The sequence below is a fragment of the Gavialis gangeticus genome, unplaced genomic scaffold, assembly GCF_001723915.1.
Source record: "Gavialis gangeticus isolate Ggan-Ray unplaced genomic scaffold, GavGan_comp1, whole genome shotgun sequence".
Taxonomy (NCBI): domain Eukaryota; kingdom Metazoa; phylum Chordata; order Crocodylia; family Gavialidae; genus Gavialis; species Gavialis gangeticus.
The window spans coordinates 28,758,811-28,770,591 of NW_017729022.1; the positions used below are offsets into that span (position 1 = coordinate 28,758,811).

Here is an 11,781-nt window from a genome sequence, read left to right on the forward strand (position 1 = left end):
AATTCTTCTTTGCAAGCTTTCGGGCACTGTTTGTCAGGCTGAGGACTAATTGAGTTGATCTAATAAAAGGTATCAGATTTACCCAAACAACCTTGTCTGCCTATGTCCTTAGACCACATGGCTACAACCTATACCCCTGTAATTTGAAGAGAAAATCAACCTTCCAGAACTGTATCTAGATAAAACAAAATAGTATTTGGTCTCTTAATTTCTAAATTATATTAACACTCAATCTCTTTTTAAGACACCGAATTCTAAAGCCAACTGTTTTCCTAGGCTTATTTTCATAAGTCACATGGAAAAGCAGTATCAATTAGTTCAATTTCCCCCAATACATAACAATTGTTGCTTAAATAAAGATTATATTAGTATTCCCATTCTAAATTTAAAATGAATAATCAACACTAAAACAGATGAAAGTTGGAGGAATGAGTAGCAAGGTCACTTTATCAGAATAATCTGACAATCTGCATTCCAATTGAATGGAATTTTCTAGTTAAGTTTAGTTGCCTCACTTGAAATGCTACGACAGCTATTTACTCTTTGATATAGTCACTACTTAATTTCACACTCTGGACAGATCAAAACGCTTCATCCTATGATTATGGAGAAAGCATTCACAGACCCTATTGAAATTATTGCCCTAGTTTGTTCCACTAAGAAAGCAGCACTCCATTAAATTATCTTCACACCTCATTTCCTTAGCTTCTTACTGGAGTAAAACAGCCAGATAAAATTCATGAGATTTTTTCAGGGTGGGGGGAAGTAAAGTTATTGTCTACTTCAAGGAAGTTATCTGTGGATTGGCACACTAAGTACATTTTCCCCTTCTGGGTAGAGCACCATCTTATTCCAAGTAAAATGATCACAGAAAGTCTTGCTTTAATCCTAGAACTTCCACTGAAAATGCAAGTCATCACTTGAAAACAACTGCTTGTTTTTACATTTAGTAGGAAAAAATAAAAAAAACAAAAATAGACAACTTTAACCTGTAGCAGTGCTTATCTCCTCATCTGTGCTTTTCTCTGAACAGCCAATCAGATCTAAATTGTAAGAGAGAATGTCTTGAAATAGCTGTTTTCGGCTAAGAGTGCAATCTTTCATATGCTGCCTAAAATAAAAAAGGGAAATTAGTATAATTATAATTTAATATATAAAATAATATATATTAACATATAAAGATTTCATATAAAGGCTACTTAAGCATAAACCCAACAAAGCAGCAAGTGTTAAGAGTAGCAAATGTTAACAAACAAATCAAAGGAGCACGATTTGTAAGCTGCCCTGAAATTTGTTTAAGAGGCCTAAAAACACAAATTGTAATTACAATAATGTGCAAATTAAAACTTCCTCATGTTATTTTAATGCAATCCTGGATTCTGAAATAAGCAATTTAATAAAAACACGTAAACCATTCTATCTTGGTATTTTGGCAAACTACCACCTGAATAGAACAGTTGGGTTTACAAGACATTCCTGGGCATCTGATGGAGAGGTTTATTTTACTAGGAACATCCTTCTCAGAAATAACATCCCTAATGTTATCTAATACACATTACATACCCAGACCCACCACACAAATCCTCTACTCCAGCATAAGTAGTCAAATCCATCTCAATCTCGTTTGACAGATTGCATGGTAAGCAATAAGATGACAATTTAAGCAGACCGACTAGTACACAGTGATACCAAATTAGACTCAAATCTCCCAGCTTACTGGTTTTCAAAATGGGGTACACACATCCCAAGGGGATCATGATGCTTTAACAAAGGCTATGAGCCTACATTTTAATAATTGCACTGGAGCTTCTGAATTGACAACGTGAGGTGGGTAGCAGCATTTAAATTTATTTAAATTTTCCCTGCTGTAGCAGTGGAAGGGGGCATGAGGCAAAACCTCCAATAATTAGATGCAATACCTGTAAAATTAAAACAAATGTATAAGTTTTCCATATATAGAATCTAAATATTGGGAGGGGGCCATCTTATGTTCAGGGTCATTTTATATTCAAGCAAATGTGATAATAGTGTAGCAACCTTCAAAATTCAACTAATACTCTTTTTCCAAGTTTAGGTGAAGATTCCCTAACAATATAACAGATGGCTGGCACATCAGTTATATTTCCATCACATTATATTTCCATAGATAAGTATTTAAAATAACTTTCTGCTCTAAACCTTGTATACAACTTCAAGCATGCAGATCTTTAAGAATAAATCTCTACAGAGATGTACTTTAAATGAATAAAAGATGAAAAGTACTCACCACTGACAATCATCATCATTACATGTGCCTGTTAAATCAAAACGGCAGAAACACTGTTTTGGCTCAATCATATTGCTATAGGTTACTGAACTGAGGTAAAGTTTTTCCTTAGTTCGAAAATAGGGACTAAACCTAAAAAAGAAGAAAGAAATATCATACAAATGATAAAGACAGACAAGTTGAAAAATAAGTTGGTGGGGGGCACGACACTGGATGGTGGGGTTAGGGGGAGGTTGCCTCCTGCAATAAGCTTGTGCATCTAATTATTATTAGTGTAGAAGTACTGCTGATCTGAGGGAAACACAGAAGTACAATTTTTTTACAGTCTGTGGGAGTCTGCTCCACCATACTGACCCCCCATTACATGCAGAACTTCAGTCGTGCAAATGGGGAATGAAATGCACATTATCAGAAGAGCAAACTCAACACAAATCAAACAGTATCAGCATCAAGCCAAACAGTGGCAATTTACTGGGAATTAACTAACCAAAAAAAAAAAAAAGTGAAATAGCTTAATGGTAGAGATTTCAAAAGCAATGTACAGAAACCAAAACCAGTTTAAACTATTGTAAATAAAAAAAGAAAATCCCTGCATCTGGCAAGACAGCATTTCAAGTTTGAGATTTCTAATTTCATTCTACTACTTTTTTTTTTTTTTTAAATACAAAGAAAGCAAGTAAAGCTGTTCCTACAGGAATGCCATCTTCCACCTGTCTGCTATAATACAGCACAGAAATTAAATTTGCTGTACCACATAAATCTGTAGGGCACCATCATTTATAAGCTAACATACACTCCTATTGTTGAGATTTTTTTCATGTTTCAGTGAAATCCCCTCCATCTTTGAATCTGCTCTAATCCCAATGCAAAAAATCAGTTTGCAACAACAGATTGTCACACTATTTGGATGCAATTTTTTGCACAATGATTAAGTAACTGAAAGAGAAAAGGCAACTAACAATCAAATTAGGTGCTGGTCTAAAGCACAGAGAAATTAAACAGAAAAAAATTAAGCGTACGTGCAGTAATAAGCTGCATCTGGGATGGCAAACCATTTTTAAGCAAATATAGAAATCTCATTATAACATGACAAACTATTCTTAGAAATGTGTTATAACTAATATGAGGAAACAATAAAAAGAAACACACACACACCACAGAAGGCAAGTAAAATACTCCATATGCTGAAAAGCCACACATGACAACAGTCTTCATACCTGTAAGATTTAAAAACTAGAAGGGGACTATGATATGGTCCAAATGGAAATGGTTTCACTTCTGTTTGTTTACTCTGTGCTGTAACGATATCCACATCTACTGAAATTTCCTAGGAAACAAATGTAATTTAAGTAAATAAATGCAATTTAAGTAACCAAAATAGTACATACGCTTAGTCTTTTAATAAGGCAAAAAACTTTAATACAGTACAACTTTAGTATGAAGAAGGAACTGAAGAATGCATTCACCTGACCACATAAAGACACTTCCTTAGAAGTCATGAAGGCAGTATTTTTCATTAGCAGCTCTTTCAAGCTATCAGCTCTAGCATAAAGTTTTTTCAGTTCATCAATATTCAACCCAAGGAAAAGCTCAGGCTCATCCATCGTCTTTTTAGAAAGTTTATTTATAGTCTCCTGCTTAGGGGTGTCCAGGTGTTTAAGATTTGGTTTAGTAAAAGAATTTGATTCTCTGAAAGATCTCCGGCGTTCTCTATTTGAGTTAGATAAAACCTCATCATCAAAATAGTTTTCTTCACTATCCAAGGTCAGTTTGTCTTGTGTCAGATCATGAAGCGATGGTTGAGGTAATGCAAATTCAGATTCCTCTTCTACATTTGGGATAATATTTGGTTGTTCCCTGGTTTGAAGTGCACGAGCTTCTTTTAGTTTCTGAATCTTTAGGGCATATTCATACTCTAATTGCTGGAGTCTCTTCTTTTCCAATGCAATCAACTCTGCTGAATGTTTCTTTGGACTTGATGCAGGGGAATTATCCAGTTTCAACATTTTGCTTGGCTATAAAGAAAACAAATTCCTTTAATTTAATCTTTTCAGTTACTAAAATATTGATAGGAGGGAAAAATGGGTAAAACACTCTTGCCAGAAAATATATACAAATCGCAGGAAAACCACAACAATTTGCCACAATTCCACTGACATATTTAGCATTTTTTCAATTAAATTAGCCTACATCACTGCAGGGGTCAAACATAAAAGCGTTAAGTTAAAAAGGTGAACTATTAAGCAGCTACACATGCACACAAACTTAAGAAAAAGTGCCATTTTCCCCGCCTTCTTCAGCTTGTTTTTCCAAAATATTATTATTGGCCACTCCTCTAAGTATCTTTGTTGGAGAGCCTAAACAAGATCTTCAAAAGCTCTCAATAATATTATAAGGTTGCAAGAAACACTCCCCACAAAGCAGATATAAACTTTGCTCAGGAGCTATCCAACGAAGAGATAGGAGTAAAGATCTAACACCACTAATGTTCCAAAAATACCTTTTTTCTGTTGGATTTTAAAGAAAGTGCAAGACTCTTAAAATATTAAGACAAAGGATGTGTACTTGGAAAAAGCAAAAAACAAGTCTTCCTTCCTTCCTAATTCATCTTTTAAAAAGAGTATTTTTCCGCTTGCTTTGGTTCTTACTTGAAAATTCTGGAATCAGTTGACCAGACAAATGTTATGCCTTTTTTACCAGAGATTGATGCAAGTTTGTGCAAGTGACTTACTCCAAGGTGATCATGTTCCAGTTTTCGTTTTCCAATTTCTTTACTAGCCACTGCTTTTGCTCGAGCAAGCTCTTCTCCGTATTTTAACGCCAGAGCTTTTTTCACTGCAACTCGTTGTTGAACTTTGTGAATCTGGAAATACAACATAAAATGACCCTCTCCTCTACAGTTTCATTAGACAAAAAACTTAGGCACAATTAACTAATTTATATATTATGTAGAATATGTAAAAATCACACACCTCTAAAAAAAAAAAAAAAAAAAAGGAATTCCCCTATAAATATATAAGAAGTTTATTAGCTCTAGCAAATTACTTGAACAAGAGATTTACTAAATAAAAAACCCCAAATAACTTACCTGTTCCTGAAGCTTTTTCAAAAATATCTTATTAACATTCAGGATCTTCTCAGTTGCTTGCAGTTGCTCAGCAAGTTTATTAATCTTATTTTCAGCAATTCGAACATTTTCTCTTTTCTTTACCTCTTGCTGCAGCAAATGCTTTAAAACAGATTCATCCTTCATCAAGAGAAGCCTAAAAACAAAAAAACAAAAATATACATTAAGGAACACAGATTTTTGAACATCAAAACTTCATAAACCCAGCAATGCCATGTTGAATCCCAAGTTAAAACATCTGAAGCTTTTTTGTAAAAATTAAAATCTATTAACTTTCAATGAGATTGCCCAAAATATGTATTGAACAGTTAAGCAATTGAAAACACTGAAATACAGATTTAGTCTATGCTGTCATTTGAAATTTAGGAGTGGAGTAAGCAAGAAGCACATCTTAAATGTCTTGTTGGAAGTTTTAGATGTTTAAGAGTTCCAAAAATACCACTCCAGGGTCATATTTTGTCAAGCAGCAGCTCAGGCCTCCTCTAATCCAGGCTGAGGAGCTAAGCCATCACTTGGACTTGCAGAAGGACAGGCATCAGTTGCTTCCAAAGGAAGCAGCACTAGGAGCAGAAAAACACAAACTTGGTGCAGGGCGGTGGGGGGCGCAGTGGAGAGAAGCATTTCTGCTAATACTTGACTCCAAATTAAGAGCAATTTGGTTGGAAGCCCAGTAAATAAGTCTTGAGCCATGATGGTCAGAGCCAGGGAAGAGGGCTGTGGGACACCTAACTTCTGCACAGTAAATTTATGGTCAGGTGACATACAGAAGCAAGTTTAAAGAAAGGACGCACAGGAAAACATTCAGCCATCTAATTACAAAGAAAATGGTACTAATCTATTTTTATTCTGATAGCACCTGAGGACAGCAGGCCTATCAAACATGCCTCAAAAGAGGAAAGACAGGGCCCGCGTGCCACACCACAGAGGAAGCACTTGGCTCAGAAGTTTTAATTAGAAATTTTAATTAGAAATCTTTTTTTTAGTTTTACAGATACACGCATTTTTTATGTGCCAGCCTACAGACTGATCTACACAGAGTGGAAGCAGTCTCCTTTTTACTGGAATGACAGTTGATAAATGTAATTTATCAAAAGCAAAGTAATTTGAAATGGTATCATCAGTACAAGAGTATAGTCATTGACACAAATCAATTGGATATAACACTGTCAGATGGTATTATAACTCTACACTTTAGTGGACTGAAAAATGACTATGTAAGATACAAAACTATGGATAATGAAGGCCATTATAATGAAAAAATAAACATCCAAAAAAATTGAGTTTTTCATCCCCTTTAGACAAAATTCAGCATATTGCTTACATCATGCTGAAGGACTTACTTGTGTTTCTTAAGTTTTGCTTCCGCTTCTGTCACTTGTTTTGTAACTATTGCTATTCTACTGATCCCATCAACTTCACCATCAGAATTTGCAGGAGATGAATTGTTCTTCAGTGAATCAGACTTAATTAAGCGCTGCTTCTCACGGCTAGAACAGACAAATTAAGAATTAAATCTCCAGCAATTTTCAGTTAGTTAGATTTCATAGATTTCTAGGGTCGGAAGGGACCTTGTAGATAATCAATTCTGACCCCCTGCTCTAGGCAGGAAAGAGAAATGGGGTTAAATAACCACAGCTAGGTGCCTGTCTAATCTCTTCTTGAACACCTTCAGGGTAAGGGAAAAGCACCACCTCCCTTGGAAGCCCACTGCACATGTTAGCAACCCTCACCGTAAAGAATTTCTTCCTGATATCCAATCTAAATCTACTCTCCTTTAGCGTGTGTGGCTGTTATTTCTAGTAACCGCAAAGGCCACCTTGTAAACAGAGTATCCCTGATTCCCTGTTGACACCCCCCACCCGATGAGTTTGCAGACAGCCACAAGATCACCTCTCAGCCTTCTCTTGCGGAGGCTGAAGAGATTTAGGTCCCTCAGTCCGTCTTCATAGGATCTTACCCGCAGGCCCTCAACCATACGAGCAGCCCTTCTCTGAACCCTCTCAAGGTTATCCACACCCCTCCTGAAGTGCGGCACCCAAAACTGGACGCAGTACTCCAACTGCAGCCAGACCAATGCCGCATAGAGGGGAAGTATCACCTCTCTAGAGATGCTCGTGATGCACCTACTAATGCAAGAAAGTACAGTTATCCTTACTTATTACCTTGTCCCATTGGCAACTCATGTTCATTTCTGCATCGACTAAGACTCTGAGATCCCTTTCCACTGCTGTGATACTCAGAATGGTACTTCCCAGTCTGTAGGTGTATTGGCGATTCTCCCCCCAAGGTGCAGCACCTTGCACTTATCCTTGTTAAATTGCATCCTATTCTGATGTGCCCACTTTCTCAATCTATCCAAATCTGCCTAGATTCGCTCGGGAGTCATGTTTTCTGAACACACACACACTCATGTAACACAGGTATGTAGCTATATTGTCCAGTCTAGAAAGTAATAAGGCTATGTTTCAAACTAAAGATGCACTACAGATCAATTCTAAAGATCTCTAAATATGATAAGCTTTTTGTCTCAATTAAAGGGACTGATTATTGAATAGCATAAAGCAAAAGTTATTTTGATGACAAAGTAACATACTTGGCAATCTCTTCTTTTAAAAGTCTATATTCTATCTTCTTATCTTCTGGTAAAGCTTCTGGGGTTCTCATTGGATCATTTTCTTTTTCTGACTTTGGAGGAGCTTTGGTTTTTGAGGCCTATTAAAAAGAGAAATCCAAATATGCAAATCATACATACAAATCTAAATTAAAAAATTCAAGTGCTTACTACAAGTTATAGTTTTCCTTAAGGAACACTTAAATATAAAATTTAAAGGCTTTAAGCAGTTTTAGATTTAAAAAAATTAATGTTAAAAGGCTTTTGAAGGAAAAATATTTGAATATTAGCTCTTTATTTTATCTGCAAAAAGTGAAGAGGTCTGCATTAGTTTCATTTTTCAATTACATATTTTCATATAATTTAGGTTGCGGGTTACTATTTTTAACTAAAACAGAGTTACATTAGAATTGTAATGCAATGAAAATATGATTGCCTAGGCAGAGTACCAGAAAAATTTATTCAAATCTTTTTTAAACAACCCCATATCTGTAGATCCAAAAAATACGGTTTAACTTCAGGTTTTTACAGAACTACTAAAATTAATTAGGTATTTTATTTACCTCAACATTCCTCCTTGCTTCCTTGATCATAGATTCTAGTCCACCAAATACACTGTTAGTTGAGTCAGATGGTTCTCCATCAGATTCACTATCATCTGAATCATTTAGCGTCACCACCACTGACTTGTGCTTTGGAAGCTATAAAATACATAACAATGGTAATTATAGAATTATATCTGACTTCATTTTGAGAATCTTCAATCCATTTGATATATTTGAGTAGTTTTATGCCTCCACTATGAGAACCCTTAAGTGTCTGGCAAAAGTCACATAAGATAGGAAAGCATTTTCTGCAATTTATATTTTGAAAAGTGACAGTTCTCAAAAGACAGTTCATGAGAATGAGTGGGAGAAATAATTGTACATATAGAACCTACACTTGTAGGCAACCACGCTCTCCCCAAATCTTCTTTCTACTTCCTAAACGTAGGCTTGGCAAATGTCAATCAGTCGGGATAACTGTGGAATAATTCCAGGGTGGATAAAAATCAATGCTTTTAAAATAAATAAATAAATAACATCGGATTTTTTAAATTTAAATCAGATGTTTTTATTTAATTGTATTTTTAAGATGCTTTAAAAAAAACATATAGTTTTAATTTAAGATATGTTAAAGCTCAAAAATATCATCACAGAATACGGATTATAACTTCTAATTACATACTATTTGAGACAATATATTCATGTAACCTTTTTAGAAGTTTTAGAAATAGGTAACGACAGGCTGTGGATTATATTAGGAGCCCAATTTTATGAGGTTCCTAAAGGGTTCTCTATAGATTAATAAAGATTAAAGAAAACCACTCTACCCAATGGGACTCAATGCCCAATCTAGAAGATCCCATTAAGCATCTCTGTGATGCTTAGTTTCAGTTCTCAAACTGGATTTGTCTCTTCAGAGATCACAGGCAGAAAAGGTTCTTTGGGTAGATGTGATATCTTTTATCAGACCAACTAAATAGTTGGAAAAAGTGTTCTTTGCAAGCTTTCAGGCACAGACACCCTTCTTCAGACATAGGTAGAGTGTACTGTCTCCAGAAATAACATCCTTGTTAACAACAGTATATGGAGATGAGAAATAACACACCTGATTACCCAACCATCAGCCCCATTGTCTGTAAGTTTGTGCACACAGTCAAGCCCTTACCTGTCTCTAAAAGTGCAGTTTCAAGAAGTTAAATGAATAAAGGATATCATACAAAAAGAATGCACTTTTTGAAGAAAACAATGAATAAAATCAAAGCTTCCTGGCCAGTGATTTAAATTATGATTTAAAGCAATTTGATTTAAATCAAATCCACCCAGAATAATTCTCACCCTCACCTCAGAATACCATCCTCTGCTGTTGTAGAGATTTAAAACAAAAATTCCATTATCTCATATCTGGTAGAAAAAAAAAAAGAAATGCTCTGCATCTTCCTGGATCCTTAATATTCCTCATCTAAAAAATCCTGAGATTACTATCCATATTTCCTGCAGCTATACCTCTGCAATAACAGTCATTTGGAACAGCAGAGCTAAACAGCAGTCCTGATCACTTACACTTAACTGTTCCTCTCAAACAAACTGGGAACATACAACACAGATATGTTCCTACAAAGGGGGGAATAAATCTGAAAATTGTGTGTGTTCCTTTACTATCACTTTTGGTTAAAATGTAGAATCTTTATTATTGCACTACTGCAAACACTAAGCATTAAAATTTCTGAGTCAAGCCCAAAACATCACAAGTTCCTGACTGGTTAAATAGAATGCTGGATTAAAAAGAAAAAAAAAGGGAAGGCCAATAAGCATTCAGGGTATATTTTTTTACCATATTTTCAAGACTTTTTCCTCCACAGCCATAAGGACTAGAAACTCGTATATAGAAAGTTGAATGGACATTCCCATGCAATCACTTGATTTTCAGAAAAAGGACTTTAATTAAAATGGCACAAGTTACAAGATTTTTCATCAGTACATGAGAACAATGTTTTCAAAGTTCAGACTGATGGGAATTAATGATACATTTGTTGCAGCGTAAGTGGGGGAAGAAACTGTACAAGTGATCTGTTGATTCCTTTAAAATACAAAATCAATAGCATTTCTGTTCTACACATTAAACAGAATATTTGCAAAGAATAACTAATTTAGCAAGCACAAAAACTGTGCGACTTTCCATTGCTGTTGGTAAAAAACAAACTTTCTTATTAGAACAGCTCTGCAAGATGAAGAGCTGCAAATAAGAAACTGCAGCTGAAAAAAAATGACCAAAGATCTACCCATCAACTTTTAATAGATGTTAAAATTAACTGAGCTATGAATCATTAACAACTAGATTGTATATGCCAGGGTGGCCAACCTGCAGCATGAGTACCACAAGCAGCTCATACATACCACACTTCCCTACAGGAAGGGGCAGTAGCAAGGAGCACCACCCTACACTGCTGCCCACGCTGCTCCCATGCACACAAGGGAAGCGTGGCACGGCAGTGGGGAGCTTGGAGCAGGCAGCCTTCTGCACCCCCCTGCAGTGCCCCCCCGCCACACCCAGTTCCAAGCGGCAAGGGCAGCACAACAGGTATGTGCTGCCTGCCTGGAGCCAGGTCTGGGAGGCAGCTGGGGCCAGGGTGGAGAGGCAGCAGATGTTTGCAGCTGGCTCAGGTTCTGGGAAGCTGCTGACAGCCACAGAGCCTGGGATGGGGGGGTAGGGGGCAAAAGCAGGGCATCCTGCCATGTATCCCCTGCCCTCATTTTGTTTTTCTGGCATGCCGGCACTCCGGCACCTTCCAAAATAGGTATTGCAGGAGTTTTCAGCATTCCAACCAAAAAACATTGCCTACCCCTGCTCTACAATCTACACAGGATATATCTAGAGCTGGGAATCCCCTATTTAAATTACTCTCCCTGGTATCTGCCATTACTGGCAAACGAAACACCTCCAGCCATTCTGTTCAAACTTATAACTGACTCTGCTGTCTTCCCCCCAAAATCATAAGAGGATCATGAACCATTTCCAAGGCTCAAGGAAGATGAGGAATATCACAAATCTCATTGACTTGAACTGAACTTGTTTCCCGCCCCCAGCATCTATTAAAATCAAATTCAAGTCTTTCAGTGTCCACACTAAACATGATTAAATATCTGACACGTGGACTACTAGATTAGCACTGCCATGTCAAGTATCTACCTTCCTTAAAAATGAGGCCTGGAGTAGGGAAAAGAAAATCAAAAA

General features: G+C 36.4%; 1 protein-coding gene across 1 annotated transcript in view; it reads right to left on the minus strand.

Moving 5' to 3' along the window:
* ZFC3H1 (zinc finger C3H1-type containing) overlaps window positions 1-11,781 on the minus strand; it is a gene marked incomplete at its 5' end in the record, with an annotated part of 90,274 nt that overhangs the window by 36,154 nt on the left and 42,339 nt on the right. The window contains 9 exons of the mRNA XM_019515784.1: window positions 990-1,111; window positions 2,267-2,398; window positions 3,484-3,593; window positions 3,733-4,281; window positions 4,998-5,129; window positions 5,355-5,529; window positions 6,734-6,880; window positions 7,987-8,105; window positions 8,568-8,705. Coding sequence (XP_019371329.1) covers window positions 990-1,111; window positions 2,267-2,398; window positions 3,484-3,593; window positions 3,733-4,281; window positions 4,998-5,129; window positions 5,355-5,529; window positions 6,734-6,880; window positions 7,987-8,105; window positions 8,568-8,705 — 1,624 coding nt within the window. The remainder of the gene's footprint in view (window positions 1-989; window positions 1,112-2,266; window positions 2,399-3,483; window positions 3,594-3,732; window positions 4,282-4,997; window positions 5,130-5,354; window positions 5,530-6,733; window positions 6,881-7,986; window positions 8,106-8,567; window positions 8,706-11,781) is intronic.